Genomic DNA, 22,358 nt, shown 5'->3' with positions numbered 1-22,358 from the left:
TTTCATGTGCTTACGCGAAACTATCGTGCGCGCACGTGAAAGCAGAAGTTTCACGTGCGCACACGATAGTTTCACGTGCGCACGCAATAGTTTCACGTGCGCACGCGATAGTTTCACGTGAGCACGCGATAGTTTCACGTGAGCACGCGATAGTGTCACGTGACCAAGCGATAGGTTCACGTGAGAACGCGAAACTAAACTTTGTTAAATTTTTGCTCTATGTCCCCTTAGGGGCTCCATACGATGTGGTGTGGATGCGTCTGGAAAAAACAAGTGCATCGCACCACGTCACTTCCATTATGAATGCGCATATATTTAAAATAACGAACTTGGGCGCACAAAAGACACGATATGTGATTCGCCTCAAAGACTTTATACACCAACTACTGTATGTAGACCAAAAGTAGGGTTCACAAAATTAAAAATAAAGACAAAGAAAATAGGTTAGCTGACTCTTTTGTCTACTATGTATTTTTAAAGAGCACCAATAATCCGATTCACAATTTTACATTTCCTTTGGTGTGTGAGTGTGCATTAGTACGTTAAAGATATGCAAAAGGTACAAATCACAAAGTAAACAATCGTTTCTACACTGTAAAAAATTTGCTGTAATTTTGCAGCTGGTTGCCAGTAACTAACTGTAGGAGATAAAGTCTAAAATTGTTTCATGTTCATTTAACTTTGAACAAAATGTTGCCAGTAAATAACATAAATGTAAAATCTATGGTAAGTTACTGGCAGCTAGTTGCCAGTAATACTGTAATTTCTACAGAATTGTTTTACAGTGTAACTTAAATCTCTTTTCTTAGACTACAATAAACACACAGATTGTAAGCAACAGTTTACTTCCTGGGTAGTAAACTTGTTGACGTGGATACTATGGTCATTATTATAATTACACCGCTTCGGACATATAGCCTGTAAGTAGTCTATGTTTTCATATTTAAAGAATTTATTACTGACTAAACCATGATTCAAACGCAAGTTTTGAGCAGTGCAGAGTAGCACTTGTTGTTTATTGTTTCTACGATCACAAATGAAGACATAGGGCCCTATCATACACCCCATACAATGCAGCGCAGTGTGTTTTGCTAGTTTTTTTGCTAGGAGTATGTGTCATTTTCACGTTCAGTGCCACGTTGTTTAAATAGCAAATACATTTGCACCTAATTTTGCGCCCATGGGAGTTCTGGTCTGAAACGAGGTGTGTTCAGGTGCATTGTTGGCGCGTTGCTATTTTGAGACAACTAGACTATAGACTACGCCACTGACCGATATCATCTTTTATGTTCAACAGAATAAAGAATACAGGTTTAAAACAACATGAGGGTAAATGATGAACAATTGTATTTAATTTTTTGGGTGAACTATCCATTTAATGAATGTGTCTCTTGTTAACATTCAAGGCCAGGTCAAGCCAACCTGTTTCCATGTCAGTCCCTTAACCGACTGCGCCAGCACTTTCAAAACAACCAGTCAGTGAAAGCCCCAAAGCTTGGCTCTCTAGAAAGCATCCTATAGTTTCAGCACTTCCGCAAGACTGTTCATTTCACTGCTACCCATGGGCTTCCACAGTGTGAACTGTGTGTGGGATAGCGAGGAGTGAAAGAAAATGAGCGTAAGAAGGAGGAGGAGGCGAGGGGCTTGGCAAAGTATGACACCATTTGTGTCGGCCACTTTTACTTTTAATTAAGAAGACTTTTTCAAAGTGGATCTCTCTCTTTTCTCTAAGGCCCTGGAGTTTGGAATGAGATTGTGAAGGAACACGGATGATAATTTACACAAAGTTTTGCTGGGTATTATACCAACCAGTCTAATACATGTTACAGGAACCAGCAATGCTTTCTGAAACAGTGTATTCCAGTGTTTACTTCGAGCACTTTTATGCTAGTATAGTAAGATTAATATTTAGCTGAGTGCATGCACACGTTTCTCATTCAGATGCTTTTCATTCGGTTTTCTAGTAGAATCTGTCTAAATGAGCTTACAATTCATTAAATCATTTCTTAACTGCAAAGCAGGTCAAATGTTCATGTGTCGAACACAAATATCACAATGATCTAAAGCAGGTTCACATAATGTATAGGTTCAGATTTTAATCTATCTATTAACTTCTTGCCATAAAACCTAAATTTTTGCTTCTTGCATGTATTTGAAACATGCAATATATCTCTCATTTCCCATACTGTATCTCATTTTGTTCAAAATGCCTGTTTTATGAGTATGATGTCAACCACAATTATATATAAGGAAATTTCACATTTTAACCTCGTAGCGATTTTTTGTTAAAGGAAAACATCACCATTTTTCAATATTTTACTATGTTCTTTCCTCAACTTAGACGAATGAATACATATGTATCTTTTTTCAATGTGTGCCCTTTTAATCTTTGTACAGTGCCTGGTGAATGTGTTAGCATTTAGCCTAGCCCCATTCATTCCTATGGCTCCAAACAGGGATGAATTTAGAAGCCACCAAACACTTCCATGTTTTTCCTATTTAAAGACTGTTACATGAGTAGTTACACGAGTAAGTATGGTGGCACAAAATAAAACTTTTGTTTGGAGCCATAGGAATGAATGGGGCTAGGCGAAATGCTAACACATTCAAGAAGTGCTGTACAAAGATTAAAAGTGCACGCATTGATAAAAGATAGGTAAGTAAAGTTTAGGTAAGAACATAGTAAAATATTGAAAAACAGTGGTGTTTTCCTTTAAGGTTACATTCAAAGCTTAAAGGTGCCGTGTGTAAATTTTTGTGGCATCTAGTGGTGAGGTTGCGCATTGCAACCAACGAATCAGTCCACTGCTCTCTCCTCGCTTTTGAAACGCATAGAGAAGCTACGTTAGCCGCCACAGGACAAACATGTCATCGTCGGAGACAACTTAGTAAAAAAGGCTGTCCGTTAAAGGCTCCTGTAGAAACATGGCGGCACAAAATGGCAACTTCCATGTAAGGGAAAAAACATCTCATTCTAAGGTAATAAAAACATAACGGTTCATTATGAAAGGTCTTTATACAACCCTGACCATATAGTTTTGTATAATATTTTGCATTTATGTCAAGAGATCCTTCTAAAAATTACACACTGCACCTTTAAAACCAAAAGCAAAACATACAAACTGTTCAAAAGAGCATTAAACTAATTAAATTAAGACTATGGGACTGTTTATATAAGGACATTTAAGTAGTTTTAACATGCAAACATTACAAAAAACATTCGAGGTGTCCATCCTGAGTATATGTTAAGATATGTCAATTCAAGGTGTTTTTAAATTAAGGCAGCTCAAACATCCATTTTAGTCTGGGACTGGGATAAGACCTGTCCGAGAAACCGCCTCTGTGTGATAGATTATATTGAACACTATGGCAAACTTACATCTTGTGTGTATGAGCTGAAGATACAGTGTGAGAAAAAAAGTGCTGTATAAGTATATATTTAACTATATATTTGCACACATTTATATTATAATACATACTTAAACAAACAATAAAGGTTCTTTGATGCTTATGCTAGTTTGCTTGTGGATGTGTGTGGCCTTAAAAATGCAATGGAAGAATTGCAAGAAAAAGATCAAAGCAAAGTGAATATTTTTTGTGCACGCACTTGAAGCTAGGCTACGTTTTTTGAGTACAACAAGCTCTCATTATACCTTTAAACTCTCATAATGTATTTTTTTACATATAGCGCTTAGAGAAAAGGAATTTATTTTAACATATGCTGCCTCAGCCTTTTCATCTTAAGCAAAGTTGACAATGTATTACACTGGTTATTTTTAAACAAAAACTGGTCCTGAAACAGCCCGTCGTCGTACAAGAAACCCACAGCACAACCCAGCACTCCAGTTAAACCAAGGATTTCTTTTGCTTGACCACCCTGCAGTGCTGAATCAATGAGCTCCAACAGAGGTGTTTGATAAAAGGTTGGCTAACACTTTCGCAGCACTGATGGGCTTGACTGCCAAGCACCTCAGCCAAACACACACAGAGACACACACGCAGCAGGTTGTCTGTTGGAAATGAAGAGAAAGATGGATAGTTTCTGTGTTGTGTCGTGTTGTGTGACTGTATATCCTCAGAGTCTCCCACTGTGCCTACAGCACCATGGTAAACTCGCCTCTGAAACGTGCTGAATGCTCAGTCTTAAGAATTAGTGTGTGTGTGTGCGCGCGCGTTTATGTGACTGTGAGCTTCAATTCAAAGCCCAAATGCGAGACGGTTCAAATCCGAGCAAAATACAGCCCTCAAGTAAGCAGCGTACTGTGATGGCATGATAACACTTATTTGAAAATTGCTGAAAATTGTAAAATCTTTTTGATATGGGCTACAGAAATATGGTCTAGATTGAAATCCAGGCAATTTGGTATAAAATACATTTTTATGGTCATTTCCAGCTGAGTGTGGCCGGCATGTGTGTGGTCGGGGAGTAGGATATAAAGAAATGTATTATTCATGTGCAGAAGACAGTAAAAACTTTGGAAATTAATGAAAAGAGATAAAAGCATATCTGAGGAACTCTACTAGTCCATCACCACAAAGAAACGTCTACAGATCATCTCGTAAGCATCTGTCAGAAACGTCTTCAGGGTTTTCTTCTATGGTACTTAACCTATAGATCATTTCATAAGTTATCCACACGCTGGCAGAAAACGACAACTCCTATGTGTCCAGTAATTACCCAGATTCTGTCAGTACCATTTAGCATCTGAGTTGCGAGGTCCGGAACTTTGGCCACACTTTGGCAACGGGGTGCTTTGGAAAAGCGAGGGTGAAACGCTGCTGGTTGCGAGCCAAATGCTTTAACTGAAGAGGGTAAATAGGAATAATGGACAGGAAAGAGAAGCAGTATTGTTTCTGAGCTCTGAATGCTTTCACAGTTCTCTCAAAGGCAAATGAAGAACAAATCCACGGGGACACTTGTTTTTCCCTTCTTCTCTTCTTCACTATACCCCTCAGAGCAGCAGCTGCCTGTAATTTAGTTTTTAGCCTGCTTTTCGTCACGAAGGAATGTCCACAGAAATGTGAAACTCTCTCCAGATGGCGACGCGTTTGACTTCATTCAGCTAGTTCAAAAACCATTCACATTCCAGATTTACATGTCTCTTCCTCTCTCTTTCCTCCTGTCACATACATTCATTCATGCGCACATTCAAAGCGGTACATCTGCTCGCACAATCTTTCAGTTCGATGCTGTCCAGACACACAGACCTCAAAGCGACTGATATTTTATAACATTGTATAAAGTTTATAATTCTTTCTCTCGTGCAACAATTAATCCATCTTTTTGTCTCTTTCTATAAAAATCGGCTTTTGTGGGAGACAGTCTCTACTGCTAGACAAACAGCAGACGTTTGTGGATGAAAGTATTTAGGAGTAACCAGGAGAACGTAGCAAATGCATTACCAATTGGACAATATAGGAAAGCAGCTGGGGAGCAAAGTTATGTTGAATAGTATCTTACTAGGAAGTTGGTTTGCTTAAAAATAAATAATCTCAAATCCCTCTCCATCTCACCCATGCATCTCTGTCTCAAGATTAAAACAAGATAACCAAAAGCATACTTAACAACTCCATTACAAAGACTGTAAATACACACATACACAACAGAGGAATCGATATTTAGGGAACAGTTTACCCCAAAATTCCAATTGTGCAATGAATTAAAATTAATTATTATAATAATTCAAATTTAACGCTGGGCAAAGATTAATATTGTGATTAATCACATACATATATTAATCATATATCACTAATATATATATATATTAGGGCCGGGACTTTAACGCGTTAATTAAGATTAATTAATTACACAAAAAATAACGTGTTAAACATTTTTAACACATTTTAATCGCACTTATTTTTGCACCACGGAACATTTCTCATTGGATGAATTTCGGCGGACCGATAATACTGGAGCACCAACTAGCGTTCATGACTTCAGACAACAAACAACCACAGTGAACATGAACGAAGAAGCTGATGAAATCGCTTTGGTTGGTCCCGTGGATGGGATTTTTTTTTATAAAAAACGAACGGATGAAAGCGTCGATAAGAGCATGGTTGTGTGTAAGCTATGCAACAAAGAATTTACATATCACCGCAGCACATCGAGGCTCAAGTATCATCTCAATGCAAAACATATAGCAGCTATAGCGTGGACGACAACGACTTGGTTGAACAAAAATAAACAATATTTTGTTGCTTAAAGGTAGGGTAACACATTTTGAAAAATGCTAACGGTAGCCGCCTAGCAATGAAATCCCGATCCCACCCTCAAGTCAAACCGCCATCCAAAGTCACGCCTCTTCCAAAACACATGAACACGCACAGATCAGACGGTCACATTTCATGTCTCATTCAGCAGTGAGAAAACTTTGCAGTACAAAGTCGAATAACACTTCCAAAATAACCAAACAACTGGTTTACATCAGAATTAGTTTAAGCACACGTTCGGTTGTGTAGACGTAGTAACTATATCGTTACGCTAATCCGTAAACGAACACAAATTTCATAAGCAACACAATGTTTCATCAAAGTAGAATATCTGAATCCATCTCAATACAAACATATCGCGTACCTACCTTACCAAAATAAACTGTGCAACGACTCTTTCAGACCCTTTGCGTCCTGCAGCTGTTTGCATCTCGTGGTAAAGCAGTGAAGAAGTTACCGATGTTCATTTGGGGTTTTGCTCTTGCTTATCCAGGCAGTTTTTGCTGTTGTTGTTATAAAAGATGCCTTTAGTTTTGTGCCTCCTGTGTAGGTTGTCAATTTAGCAGAAAAGTTTGCTGTTCTCACTGTTTACAGGCAGGAGGTGAGCGCACGTGAACGCGCCGATGACGTATGGTGTCTGCGTGGACTCGCTGCGCGGTGGGCATTCAAATTATGCTTACGTATGAGGGACAAAAATGGAAACGTCCGTTCGGACCGAAATCTATGATTTGTTGAACATTTTTTGGTCCTACGCCTTTCACAGATGACATAAATTTCTACAAATACATTTAAACAACTTAACACAGTGATTGCTATCAGGATGTAAGGAGACTTTTAACCAGCATAACAAAAAATGTTTCAGGATCAAATCTGTTACCCTACCTTTAAGCTTATGTATGCAGTCATTATTCATGGTAAACTAAAAATCCATGTGAAAAAATAACTTCTCAATGTTCTCAGGTCAAATATTTATATGTGATTAAAATGTGATTAATTTCGATTAATTAATTACAAAGCCTCTAATTAATTAGATTAATTTTTTAATCGAGTCCCGGCCCGTTTATATATATATATATATATATATATATATATATATATATATATATATATATATATATATATATATATATATATATATATATATATATATATATATATATATATATATATATATATATATATACATATATAAACATGTAAATGTTACTTAAATACATACATTAATGTGTGTGTATTTATATATACATAATAATTACACACAGCACACACTTGTATGCAAAAATTATTTATGCTAAATTATGCTAATTATGCTAAAAATCACTTTTATTTTGTATGCGATTAATCTTTGCCCAGCACTATTTGCAATGATTAATTTTTGTGTCACCACATGAACTCACACATTTCACATCTGATTTTACATTGGATTCACACGAAAAAATAATGCTGTACTTTACAAGTAAAATTCATGTGGCTTTTCTCTAAAGGAAAAAAATATTCAAAAATAAAAACGTTTCTGTAGCTACAAATACGGTACCACCACACATTCCAGTGGATTCTAAGAAATGACGGAAAGGGATTTGTATGAGTCTATACATTTTTTTGTTTTTGGAAAAGCCTGACCAACATTCTTTCCTTGTTTTTCTCTCCCTTCATTATCATCATTAGCAAGTTTAATGTGTAAATGGAGTCATTGCAAATGGCACCGTCATCATCTTTACAGTCATTATTTCTGATTAAAGCTACTATGACACATAGTACACAGAGACGTGGGAATACATAGCACCAGAAAAAGACGTCAGTTTGCCAAAGTTTAGATCTATTGGGAAGAGACTTGACCTCAGCAGGGTGGTTAAAGCAAGGAGAGAAACAGCTTGCATATTTTTCCTCTCTAGGCAATCTTTCCCACTCTTCTGTTAGAGTTTATTTTCCAGTCCTCCGCATGTTTCTCCTCTGTGTGCATAGGTATGAAACCGAGATGGACTAAAAGAACACAAGGCTGAGAAACACAGAAGGTCTCTTGCTGGAGGTCTTTGGTTCGCGTCTTATGTATGGTTTAAAATCCTCCTTTAAAGACGCAAAACTGCATGCAATTCTTCAACAAATCTATTTTTGATCCGCCCAGGACACTTGGTAATACAATATGTGTGCAGGATGCATGAAGAGACATGAAAAGAGGAAAACAGGAAGTTTTACAAACAGAAGTACCAAGGAAATGAATAAGCATGACAATTTACAGGTGTTCAGTAGTCATGATGTCAGCTTTAGGAAAAACTTGAAACCAATTGTTCTTTTGTTCAAAAAATTCTAAGGAAAAATAACATCCTGCTTATAAGTTGTTACACTGTAAAGTAGGGTTGTCATGGTTATGAAATTTGGCTGACGCTTGTATAATAAATTGTGACGATTAATTGACTGTTTTGGGGCTTTGAAGATTACGGCGATTAATTGCCTGTTTTAGGACTTTGACATTTAATTCTCATACATTTTTGGGTTTATTTATGAAATAATTTTTGCACATTGTTGTGCTTATTTAAATGCTGTTTTTCCACTGGATTTAAAGGCTTTGCAATGTATCACGTTACACTGTCAGTTAAGGAGCACCATCTGATACAGTCTTATTTAAGGGGATCGCACACCGGCCGCGCAGCTCAGCGCCGCGCCGTTCTAAAAAAAATGTAACACACTGTTTTCTATGAGTATACGCACACCTGCACCGCCAGGTGGCGCCTGTCCGCGCCGCCCAGCTGTGACTCAGGAATTTGTTCGAATCCCTGTTGCGCCACAGAGCGCCACTCACATAGTTTAACATTAAATAACATCATATTTTCCCACATCATTAATGATTAACATTGGCTGCTAACGTATATTTTACATTTTGAATTAGACACTATCTGACGAAGCTCGCGTTATTTAAAGTGCACTTCCGGTTTACAATACCTCCGAGTTCTCCTAGGCGCGACGCGACGCGGCGCTGCGCGGCGCTGAGCTGCGCGGCCGGTGTGCGATCCCCTTTATACAGGCAATGCAGCTCCCCTGTGTTTTTTTTAAAGAGATGTGCAATCATTGCGGTGATCTGAAATCATTGCGATGAGGTCAAACAATCTTGATGAGACAATTATTTAATCATTGTGACAGCCCTACTGTAAAACACAATTAATTTTAACTTTCTTGACTAGTGAGGAGTTGCTATAAATGACAAAAATAAAGTTGAAATAATTTCAAATAATTAGTCAAGAAAGTTGTAATGAGTTGTAAATTTACGTTGATTAAACTTAAAAATGAAAGTATAACAAATAATTTTTTACAGTGTATGTAGTTCTTATGTAGGAATTTTAAAAATGTATGTTTTATTTAAAAAATGTATGTGTTTACATCTTAAAATTTACATTTGATGTATGACTGTGTATAATCCACCCAGTCTCACGAGGTTTCATAATATAGTCAAATACTTTTTTGATTCCTTTTTCCTGATATTATCACGAATTTCCTTGTTTTTCGTGATCGTATAACGAATTCCTGTTTTCGTGTGATTATCACGTATTGGTTACTTAACTGTTCCTATTTTAACAATTGTCGCTTCGGTTTAGGTTTAGATTTGGTGCTTGCATTAGAATGTCACTTTATACATTGGTTTATACTATTTTCTGATTTATTTTTTTATACGTCGCCTGGCGTTAGGGTTAGAGTTGGATTTGGGTAGGGATGTCATTTTATGTCAATCTAACCCTAAACCCAAGCAACAATGGTAAGAAAATAGGACAAAACAGTTGAGTAACCAACAGAGCCGGCGCCAGACCATAACTAACAGGGGGGCACGTGGCTTCCAAGGGGGGGCACGCAATTACCAACAATAACTTGCAAAAAACAAGGCATTAAAACAACAAATACAGTGCAAGCACAAACTCATACAACTGGTACAAACTGTCAGCTCATTTCCCGTATAAAGATCACAAACTATGCGCAAAAGTTAAACTATTTTGAACTTTGACCACGGCGTGGGCGCAAACTGCGCTCCGCTTCGCTCGCGCTTTGCTCGACGCAACAACAAATCGCCTTCGCACGGCGCAAGCCATTGAAATTAATGGGTTTCATAGCGCAGCGCAACGCACACCGCATCCTAAAAGCCGCTTTACCATAATCACGTCGCAATGCTGTTAACGGTCTATAGCCACACTTCACATTTAAGCTTACGAAAATTAAAACAACACTAACTTACCTTTAAAAAAGCTGAAGCCGGCGTGTACGAACATTAAACTTCCTTAAAACAGTATCTTGTAGATTTGAAAATTCCACCTCGACCTCTAATCTCCGAGTTTGAGCCAGATGGTGCAGGCAGTGCTGGTTCATTCTAAATGTTACAATATCCATATTTTACACAATCCATAAAATGCCGCAAAAAATACTTTGCTAGTATCAAGTCACAAATATGCTAAAGACGTAAAGACGCATAAGACCCCGCAATACAACCAATCAGAGAAAATGGTCTATTTTAATTAAAGAAAACATATATCAACTATATTTTCCTCATTTGATTACATTAAAAGTCATGAAACATTCAATGTTTAATTTATTTTAATTATTCTTGATATATATTAAATTAATAAAAAACTGTGTAGGGGGGCACAACAACCTGTTTGGGGGGGCACGGCCCGCTAATGCCCCCCTTAACGTCGGCCATGGTAACCAATACGTGATAATCACACAAAAACAGGAATTCGTTATACGATCACGAAAAAACTCGGAAATTCGTGATAATATCACAAACAAAGAATAAAAAAATTACGTGACTATACAAAATTTTGTGAGACGGGCTGGTAAAATTTAGGTTACAAGAGCAGCTCTATAGAATTTAAGATTTAAAGGATTAAAACTTTTAAAATATAGCGATTGCCAGTAACCTCCTTTATCACTATAGAGTTATTCTTGGAAAGCATAGTGTTTTTCCAACGCTGCTGCTTCTGTACTGATTACCTGAGTGATGTGTGATGGCGTGAACAAAGTTAGAGAGATAAAGCGACCCTGCAGCAGTGATAAATGCAAGATGAAATGTGGGAACAAATACAGGAAAACAGTGGAGAGTGAAGAACATGAAGAGCTGGGATATGGAGATACAGAAGTCAGTTTTAAACCTCTAAATAAAGCCAGTGCTGCTGACTGTGGGTAGGAAGGCATCGCCTGAAGGGTTTTCATTTCGCTCCCTGCTTTTCCCCCAAGGACCTTTAATTACACTTGTTGGAGGCACAGGGGTCGGAAAGGTGGGGGTTGATAGGATGTTGGAGAATCTCCTCATGTATTATGAATCAGCGAATCCCCGCCGAGATCTACATACATGTGTGTGAGTGTGTGTGTGAGGCATTAATCGGAAGGTGAATGTCTCTTGGCAATCCTACATCAGCGGTTCAAAAGATGTGTGAAGAACACATGAATTATAAATCCCATCTGCACAAGACGTGTGAGGATGTGTGAGAAAGTGTGAGACGTAAAATGCATTTGAAAGGTGTGATTGGATGTGCTTTTTCTCTAACCAGTGTGTGAGTCTGGCTGTATTCTCGTGTCTACATGCACGATGGTTCCTTGTCAATCTTTTCGAGTGGATTCATTTTATTTGCAGTGCACTCCAGATAAACACATCGGGATATATTTGTCCCGCTTGGGCTTGTGCTCTCAAAACTGCACAATCAGCTTCACGGTGCCTGCGAGTTTGCTAAACAGACTCCGTAAAACGGTCATTTGTACACATCAGGGAAAAAGCAATCAATAAAGAAACGTCTACTGGTTCTTTCAAAAGGCTCCTCAAAATGTTAACAAATGTGCTTTCTTTCAATAAAAACTACAGTAGTGTACAGATTTTTTTTTTTAATAATTTATATTTATTTTTAGAGATTTCTTTTGCTTGTACAGGGTGAAATTAACTGTAGCCAGCAGGCTAAAATGAGCAGAAACCTCTGAAGTGGTATCAAAAGACGTGTGGTAAGGGGCAAGTTGTAATTTGCCCCACTTACAAACCTTTCAGAAAATCAGTAATGTTGCATCACATACTGTAATTAATATTCAGGTTTACACTGCCCCCTACCCCCTTAAAGAAACACTCCTCTTTTTTTTGAAAGTAGGCTCATTTTCCAGCTCCCCTAGAGTTAAACATCTAAGTTTTACCATTTTGGAATCTATTCAGCCAATCCCCGGGTCCGGCGCTACCACTTTTAACATAGCTTAGCATAATTCATTGAATCTGATTAGACCATTAGCATCATGCTCAAAAATGACCAAAGAGTTTTTTAATATTTTTCCTATTTAAAACTTCACTCTTCTGTAGTTACATTGTGTACTAAGAGAGACGGAAAAAATTGGTACAACAGCCAAACTTAATTTTTTTTAGCGCGATGCTAACCGCCTAATCCGATTCAATGAATTATGCTAAGCTGTGCAAGAAAAGGTACTGCCAGACCCAAAGATCAGCAGAATGGATTCCAAAATGTTAAAGGAGTGGTTCAATGGTATTTCAAGCATTCTGACTTTTTCTCATGCTAAATGTAGGCAAAGTGTCAAAAAAGCAGTTGGACATGTTACAAAGTATTTCTGTGCCGAATGCACTTCGCCAGGGTTCGTACAAGTTTCGGAAAGTTTTTTTCGATTACAGGTCCAACTGACGTTTCAGGGGTTTTCTATACGTATTACTTCTTTATATGGGCACTTCCCCCGGAAAACCCCGCCCACCCGCCAATTAGCGGGAGAGGCTAGAGCTTGCAAACAGCTTATCACGCCACTCAGCTTTGTTTAATTTCAAAACTCAACAATGGCACGAAAGATGAAGTGTGTTTTTGGATGTAAGGAGAAGAAAGCCAGCCTTATGAAAACAATGGATATAGTTTATTACCCGGGGTAGCAGCGGAGTTTTGCGTGTGTGTTTGATGCGGTGGATTTTCTCAACCGGGTCATGACGAGTTGCACGCGGTAAGTAAGACTTCTGTCTTATGTTGGAAATAGTCGCGTACATATTATAAAAATGACACGAACATGTAGTGAATCATAAGTTAAAACAGTGTTGTATAGTGTTGCATGACTCGTACTCGCTCCTCCTGCGGTATAACTCCTCCTTCTTCATTTTTTCGTACGTTATCGGAAAGATTCGGTAAAGCTAATCTTTCTTTTATAAATCTGATTAAACTAAAGACTCTTCGGAGATATAAAGGATGTCATACTACTCTATAGGTACTCCAGATTAACATCAGAAATGCAGAAACAGCGTGTGTTACGTGAGCTTTAAAACTCAGATGTTTAACTCTAGGGGAGCTGGAAAATGAGCATATTTAAAAAAAAAATAGAGTGTTCCTTTAAAACATTTCTACACCCCTAAGTGGAAAAAAATGAGAATCTCATCCTTCATGCTTTTGTTTGTAATATGTAATTAAGCTGCAATTTGCAGATAATGTGCTGCTCACATCCTGTAATGTGCAAGCAACTATTATTTCCGTTACCTTTCACATTGTTCTCATCAAGGCATAAACCAATAACCGTCACGAAACATTAAGTTATTTTCAGCAGCACATATATGTAGACTATGTACTGTACTGGTGAACATGTTGGCAGCTGGCTGAACTGACACAACATCTGTAAAAAAGAGTGGAACTGAAGTCTGAGCTTGCATGCTGCAGGGTATTGGGTGAAAATCGCATGTCTGGCTGCTGACTTAGCATAAAAGTCAAATTCAAAGGGAGAAGCACTCCCACTTAATCGGACTGGGATGATTTACTGGTGAATGTAATACGCTATGAAGAAAGAGTACAGTAAATATGAAAGGAGATTATTTACAATTTAAGAAATATTAATTACTATAAAAATCCTCAGAAAGCATTAAAAGGATAGTTCAACCCAAAATGAAAATTTTGTCATCCTTTACTCATGTTGTTCTAAACCTGTCTGAATTTCTTTTTTCTGATAAACACAAAAGATGTGTATTTTGATAAATGATGATAAGCACAGCTGATTGTAACCATCGACTTCCATAGAAGGAAAAACAAATACAATGGAATACAATGGGTACCGTCATTAATCAAAATATCTTCTGCATCATTTATAACAATACTTCCATAATATTTGTTTTCCTACAATAGAAGTCATTGTTTACAATCAGCTGCCTACTTACCGTCATATCAAAATATATCAAATTATCTCATTTAAAACTTATACAAGTTTAGAAGCACATGAGGATGAGTAAATGATGACACAATTTTCATTTTTGGGTGAACTATCCTTTTAATCACTAATACAGTACTGTATATCATAAACATCTCTTAGCTTTAAGAGATAATGAGAAAAATGAAAACTTGTGGAAAGAACCAAGTTTAGTTTACAAAGATAAAAACCTAACCTAAATTAACATCATTAACATGTGAAATAAAGTGTTCCTTAATTCTGTAGGACCTTTTAATGCAAATGGAAACTCTTAATGACTCCTAATATCGAACAGCTGAACAAACAGCTGCGTGCTTCACTATTCCTGTCAATCTGTATCCATCCTTCTTCTAAATACCCCTTTAATTCTCTTTATTTACTAGGACTTAGTATTGAATCATTCAAATGGGCCGTTTTGTAGATGAACTGAGCTTCCAGCTATATATGAGAGTCTATCCCAGAAAAAAAGTGCAATTAAATACACTTTATTTATCCTATACTTAGTAAGTGTACTTTTTCATGCACTAATTTTGTACTTAATATGCAAAGAATTTGTCTTTAGTACTTCCTAACGTAATCTAAGTGTCCTCAACTGTGATATTTTGAGACACCATTTAGTAAAAATCTAAGTATTACTGAAATTTACTGTAGTATACTTTTTCAAGTGCACTAAGGTACAATGCTATTTTAATTAGTATATTTGTAGTGTATAACTTTTACACTTTTATTAAGCACTTAAAATACTAAAACGTACCTGCTGGTATTTAGGTATATTAAGTACATTCAAATACTATAGTTTTACCTGGGTAGTGCTATATCTAACACAAATTGTTACAGTCATCTTTTATGATACATGTTCCATCTTAACCTCTCAATGCCCTTAAACATTTCAAATTAAAGTGGGTTGAGCATTTTCAAGAAAACACCCAGAGTTCCTTGTTTGTATTTTTTGGACCATTTGTGATACCACGAGTTTCAGAACAAACAAAAGAAAATGAACAAAAGTTCAAAGACCAAAACAATTCGATCCAAAAGCTTGTGTGCTTCAAATCATTCCAGCGATATAAGACATAACATACCTCTGGGTTTTCTAAAGGCTTATCTTTAGACACAAGATTATCAGTTTACTTTATTATTTAAGACAGACATGACCTCTGAACAGAGGGATAAAGATACCACAGGATAATAAGAAAGGACCAGTTACTCAGTATTATACACTAGTGTTGGGCGATTTGCTTAATTGTGAGATCGTCCGATCGTTAGCCTGTGAGATCACAATAGTATCGAGGGTGGGGCAATAGTTTACTCATTTATTAGGGCCCGAGCACCGAGGAGGTACCGAAAGGTGCACCAAAAGGTGCGAAGTCCTATTGTTTTTCTTAGAATTTATTTATGTATTTATTTTCAACACTAAAGCCACTTTGGGTCTCTTAACATGGTTGAAAACTCTTGAAATTTGGCCGTTAGGCTCTGGCAAAAGCTGAACCACGGGCATGGCAGGGGGGCTCGGTAGCGCCCCCCTGTAATGCAAAAACAAACATTGGTGCACAGATCGGGCAAACATTTTATTTGTTCATTTTGTACTCATTTATGACAAACCACTTTTTTGTACTGATTTACTGTAAAGGCAACACTGTCACGACCAAAACCTTAAAACAAAATCCTAGGCGCTCTGAAATTTCCTGCGTACCAGGAAATTCGCTGGTTTTAAACCCCTGCATGCCTAACTGTGGGTTCACACCAGACGCGTTTAAGCAGTCAAATTCGCGTCTACCATGCATTGTTGGACGCTGGAACATTTTGAGTGTACTCGCTTCACTCGTGAATGAATGGCGCACATGAAATTCTAGTCATCAAGACATTCACTCAAAAATTCGCCTCATGGGAGGGGCTTCTGCGACTCCGCTCACTTCCTGTAATCACGTCACTACTAGAGCAAGCCAAAGTTCAGATTTTTTTCAACTCGCGCGTTTCCTGCTGCACTGTCAATTTGTGTCATTTGCTTGAACTAGACGCTGTGCTTAATGCCTCATTCGCAACACCAGACCTCCAGACGCGCATCAACGCATCTTTACATTGACTTAACATTGAAATCACTCGCGCTTGACGCCTCTACCGCGCCTGGTGTGAACGCATCATTAGAACCCCTCTAGTGCAAGGAAATTTTAGAGCCGCGTGTATTACCAGTTCAAGTGCGAGAAGGAATCTGTGCCATGCGTGTTGCAAGCTCTCTTGCGCAAGATGAAGCCCACAATCCCTCTCATGGGAGGAAAAGCATGCAATGCGGAGGTTAATGTGAAACTACAATAATAATAATAATAATAATAATAATAATAATAATAATAATAATAATAATAATTTAAAACTATAATGGGCAAACATGCCAACTATCGTAATGAAGGGCAACTATCGGCCACATGTCTGACTATCGTCGACAGACAACCCTACTATACACCAAATTAAAAACAGCGCATTAAGGTACATTCACATTATAAGCAACTTTGCGTCACTCATCTCTTTCAAAAGAGGCGTTTCGGATGACATGAACGCCACTGCTTCGTTCTCATTGGTAGTCGCTCCCAAAAGTCGCTCATAATTTGCATAAAGTTAAACATTTCTCAGCTTTGTCGCGCGACGATCACTGGAAGCTTGCTGACTTCCGACGACACGAGCGACAGTGAAATAAATGAGATCGTGTCGCTAGTGTTGTAGTCAAGACCACCTAAACCGAGACCAAGTCATGACCAAGACCAAGACAGGCCGAGACCAAGACAAGACCAAGACCAGTGCAAGTCACTGCATTAAAACACTTATGACAAAATGTGGAATATTCATATGATTAGGCACTTCTTGTCTGTGTGTGTGTGCGCGTGCGTGTGTATGAAATCAGAGAAGTTGATAAAATAATCAAAGGCATTGCAGATATGTGGGAATTTATCTTTGTCTATAAGCAAATAAAAGTAAACACTAAAGAGCTGAAATCAACTTAACCATTTATTCTGAACTGTCTTTCCATGGCTTGCCATCCACTTAAAACAATGCAGGTCTCAATGCAGGTCTTGGTCTCGAGAACTACAACACTACGTGTCGCTCTGCTACTGCTTGTCGCAGCTTTAGACCTTGTACTCTTTTTTTTAGTATGTGTTGACACTCGGATTGAACCCAAGCCCATTGGAGTGCTAATGCAATGGTCTACCAACTGAGCTACAGTGTACCTTTTGTACCTTACACCATTACTCCTGACTTTAATGGCTAAACTCCTTATGAACACTTCTCTACCACGATATATCACTTATGTCTGGGTTAAACCTGACAAACAAGAAGTCCTCGGGCCTGTGACTTATATCTCCACTTTAATTTGATTGATCAGCTCTTTGTGTCTTTGAATCGAGACCGTTCTATCATCATCTCAGCGCATAATTTATGAGCGGAGCAACAACAATTAAAACATCAACAAGGAAGGCTGTACATAATTCATGGGATATCTTAAACAGAATGACTGTCAGTCTGGGCCAGGTCTTTGAAGTCTGCCGTTCGGCGGCCCTATGAATCTCATGAATAAAGAGAAGATTTAGCTAATTTGATTCATTTATTCTACAACATTAATTTTTTTTAGCAGAGCCATCTGTGTCACTCAACATTTTAACGGCAGGAAAGGCACAAAGTAGAATGGCCATTCTCACCAACTGTTCTGGATAAGCACCACGAGGTACAAGACAACTCAAGTGTGTCTTTTTTATGAGGCACATGCAGCACTCAATAGGTGGGCAGCTTTTAATGTGATATCCCTACTGTATCAATCAAAAAATGGAGGTGCAAACAATTGAACAAAAAGGTGTTTGAAGATGTTTGAAATACCATCTTGCATTAAATGAAGGAAGCAGCGCACTGTAATTCTGCCTTCCTGTCATAAGAAATATCCAGATGGTTACTCTCTGGCACACAGATACCCTACCTGCCCAAACACATGTCGTGTGCCCTTTCTTTTGAAACATTCAAAGGATACTCACCTCCCCCCACCTCTAGTGCACACTGGTCTATGTTTGCCCTGTTTTCCAAAACGTAACGTGGGGAGCATTTTTAGTGATGCAGAGGCGCAAGCTGGGAAAAAGACAGTGTTTAGCATTCCACCTGGTCATTAGGCAGCTGTGCAACTGATATATTCTGAGCCCCAATGTAAAATTAATGCCACCCTCATATCAACCTCAGACAGACAGCCTAATGAAAGCATTGGAACAAACATGGCATCAATTATTCCATATGCAGCTCTGTATTTTTAGCTCCATCTTCTTTTCACACATCAGTGGTTTCAGTCTTTAAGCCAGCTATAAAAATCCTCAAAAACAACATTTCTCTCATGATTGATCGGGAATTACGTGTGACTTTGCGGTACCCATAACAAACAACCAAACAGCAACAAAGGAAAACAAACAAAGCCCTGTTTGGCAGACATTATTCGGTCAGGGTTAGTTGCTAATAAGTGGGAAATGTGCGAGATAATTAGCATACAGTCTAGAAAAAGACCTCAGTATTCTTAATGAAGTCATTTCTAAATTCACTGCAAAGGCACTGGACTCTCTTATCACACCCTAGAGGACCGCAGAAAACAACACAAGAAAGAAAACCAAGCCTGATTATAAGGTATTTTCAGCTTAATTTAGGAACTAGTTAGGCTTTTACAAGCATTTTTGCTTCTTGTGTAGTGGCATAAAACGGGATTTAGATCAGTAGATTTTAAATTAGTGATCTAATTGCTAGTGTGTCTATAATATAACAAATCTGACAGAAAACACCAGAACTGTATATACACCTAAGGAACACCTGTTCAATTTTTCATTAATGCAATTATCTAAACAAGTTCTGCTCAGTTACTAGGATTTTCACGCACAACCATTTCTAGGGTTTACAAAGAATGGTGTGAAAAGGGAAAAACATCCAGTATGCGGCAGTCCTGTGGGCAAAAATGCCTTGTTGATGCTAAAGGTCAGAGGAGAAAGGGCCGACTGATTCAAGCTGATAGAAGAGCAACTTTGACTGAAATAAATAACCACTCGTTACAACCGAGGTATGCAACAAAGCATTTGTGAAGCCACAACACGCACAACCTTGAGGCGGATGGGCTACAACAGCAGAAGACCCCACCGGGTCCCAATCATCTCCACTCAAATAAGAAAAAGAGGCTACAATTTACACGAGCTCACCAAAATTGGAAGTTGAAGACTCGAAAAATGTTGCCTGGTCTGCTGAGTCTCGATTTCTGTTGAGACATTCACAACCTCTTGACGTGATGACGTATAGCGTGAGGTCGCACTGGCACGTCACACGACCGGAGACAGACGAGAAGTTGTGGTTTAAAAGTGCATATTTTTTATTTTTCTTGTCAAAAATGACAATCGTTTCGCTAGATGAGACCCTAATGCCTCGTTTGGGATCGTTTAGAGTCATTTGAAACTCAGTTGAAACTGCAATTTTAAAATGCATAAAAACATTTAAGTGTTGGGGTCCATTAAAGTTCATTAAAATGAGACAAATCCTGGAATGTTTTCCTCAAAAAACACAATTTCTTCTCGACTGAACAAAGAAAGACATCAACATTTTGGATTACATGGTGGTGAGTAAATTATCTGGAAGAAAGTAGACTAATCCTTTAAACAATTTTAAGCCACTGGTTTAGGTTTAAAGTCTATATCTACTGTGTAATACAATATGAACAGTACAAATTTGTCATTGATAATAATAGTAAATGTAAAACTTTTTTTGACATGGCAAGAATTATAAGTGGAACGTCAATTTGTTTTCCATTGTGCAAAAACATGGTTGAATGACAAGAACGTTTGACTGAAGTTTTAGTAAAGATTTTTCCCACAAATTCCACATCTTTCAAGATGGCAAAAAACATATTAATGAACAAAATATTTTTTTTCTATTTTAGAAATCTAAAGGAAAAATCACTGTTGAGGGAAGTTTCTAACTTACCTATCTTTTTAAAATGCCTCCTATTGTTAGTGACCTTAATTTTTATCTGCATGTTTTTTTTAATAAAATATAAAAATCTTCTGTTACTTACCTCCAGAGGGAACTCTCAAGAACTTTGTTGGAATCTGCATGGTAATATTTAGTGAGAATGAGGATGACCTATAAAAAAATAAAATAACAAACATTAAAATAATGTGATAGAACTCTGCATGTGCTGATCAAAGCAACATCTAAAAATACACATTTACAACAAGTTTAATTTATTTATTTAAATGCTGCACTGTTTGTACTACAACCCATTAAAATATATTGAATGTCAGAATTAAATCAGGACAAAATCAAACATTTAAACTATGGGTGCGTTCACATGGCAAAATTTCGGGAGTGACAACCGCATTTACTTGCAGGTGTGAGTCTGAAAGTGTCCTATTCAGACAGCAAATTACAGACATAAATAGAACACTGTCTGTATAAACGAGCAACTGACCTCATAGTAACCTATAAATGGCGCTGAGAGGATGCTTTGCCAGACCAGCAGCATATCAAAGCAAATTTCACTTACTGGGCTACACGTGATTCTATACGTAATGTAAGATGCTCTGTGGCATCTAAGAAGGTAATATATTATCGCATTAACCTTATGAAGCAATCCTGCAGCGCAGTTTGCGGTCATTTTTATGCACTGTACCTTAACATAGAGAGCAACGGATGACGTAACAGACAACTAGTTGTCCAGTGCGTTTCCATTCACATAGCACAGCTTCTTCGTAAATGCGGTTGTGAAACCTGAAAATTACCGAATTGCGTGTAAACGAAACCCTTTTAAAGGGGACATTTCATAAGACTTTTTAAAAATGTAAAATATATCTTTGAAAACCCCAGAGTATGTATGTAAAGGACTAGCATAAAATGCCATATAGATAATTTACTATATCATGTTAAAATTGCCACTTTGTATGTGTGAGCAAAAATGTGCCATTTTATGTGTGTCCTTTAAAATGCAAATGTTTTGATCTCTGTACTAAATGGCAGTGCTGTGGTTGGATAGTGCAGATTAAGGGGCGGTATTATCCCCTTCTGACATCGCAGGGGGTGCTAAGTTTCAATGACCTATTTTTTCACATGCTTGCAGAGAATGGTTTACCAAAACTAAGTTACTGGGTTGATTTTTTTCACATTTTCTAGGTTGATAGAAGCACTAGGGACCCAATTATAGCACTTAAACACGGAAAAAGTCAGATTTTCATGATATGTCCCCTTTATGAATAACCGTATTATGGTACCATGTGAACGCAGCTTATGAGCAAAATGATAAAAAGCAGACTGTCACATTATACCCAACACTGGAAAGTGCTATTGAAGATTCTGAAGTCACCTTTCCAACAAAACAGAACAGCATTGCTACATATAATTTTATGAATATTTTATACCCAGTATAAAATATTTAAACAATTATAATTTTGTGTGTGGTGCAATGAAAAAACACTCAAACACATTTTCTTAAACCAGCACTGTCTATTAGGATATCAGGAGAAAACATTCCAATGCCTTTAGCTCACCAAAGAGCATAAGGCTTTGCTCATCTTGCAGGCAAAATGCTCTTTAAATGCAAAAGAAAGCAGTTGCCTTGTGTGTCTAGTTCCACTTACACAGAAGCATGATAGGTTTGCGGTTTTATAAACAGCACATAAGCTGCCCTCATTTGACAGATTCATCAAACTGTAACCGCAGTCCAACCACTTGCTGGACAACATCCTCTTAACCTCTACTATGCAAACAATTTTGATTGGACTGACTGAATACAAGTGGTTGCTATAGTATTGCTGTACACAACAACATGATGCCAAGTAACTTTTTTTTCTTTAGCTGGCAGCAGGACTCCTACAGTATGAAAAGACCTGACAGAAGCTATTGGCCTGTGGCGTTACATTAGCAAGTTTAATTTGGACTTCAAACAAGCTCTCATACACAAGCAATGTATAATGTTGAGCTAAGCC

At 37.7% G+C, this 22,358-nt stretch overlaps 1 protein-coding gene across 8 annotated transcripts in view; it reads right to left on the bottom strand.

Annotated features, from left to right (window-relative positions):
• sorcs2 (sortilin-related VPS10 domain containing receptor 2) overlaps positions 1–22,358 on the bottom strand; it is a 203,597-nt gene that overhangs the window by 113,680 nt on the left and 67,559 nt on the right. For all 8 annotated transcript variants that reach the window (XM_073859102.1, XM_055206899.2, XM_055206892.2 and 5 more), the window contains one exon: positions 20,453–20,520. Coding sequence is in view for 7 of the 8 variants with exons in the window: in XM_055206899.2 (XP_055062874.2) it covers positions 20,453–20,520 (68 nt within the window). In the remaining variant the exon portion in view is untranslated. The remainder of the gene's footprint in view (positions 1–20,452; positions 20,521–22,358) is intronic.

Source organism: Misgurnus anguillicaudatus, chromosome 21 (genome assembly GCF_027580225.2).
Source record: "Misgurnus anguillicaudatus chromosome 21, ASM2758022v2, whole genome shotgun sequence".
Taxonomy (NCBI): domain Eukaryota; kingdom Metazoa; phylum Chordata; class Actinopteri; order Cypriniformes; family Cobitidae; genus Misgurnus; species Misgurnus anguillicaudatus.
Note: the sequence above shows the minus strand (reverse complement) of the source record. Positions and strands in the feature narration are given on the sequence as shown.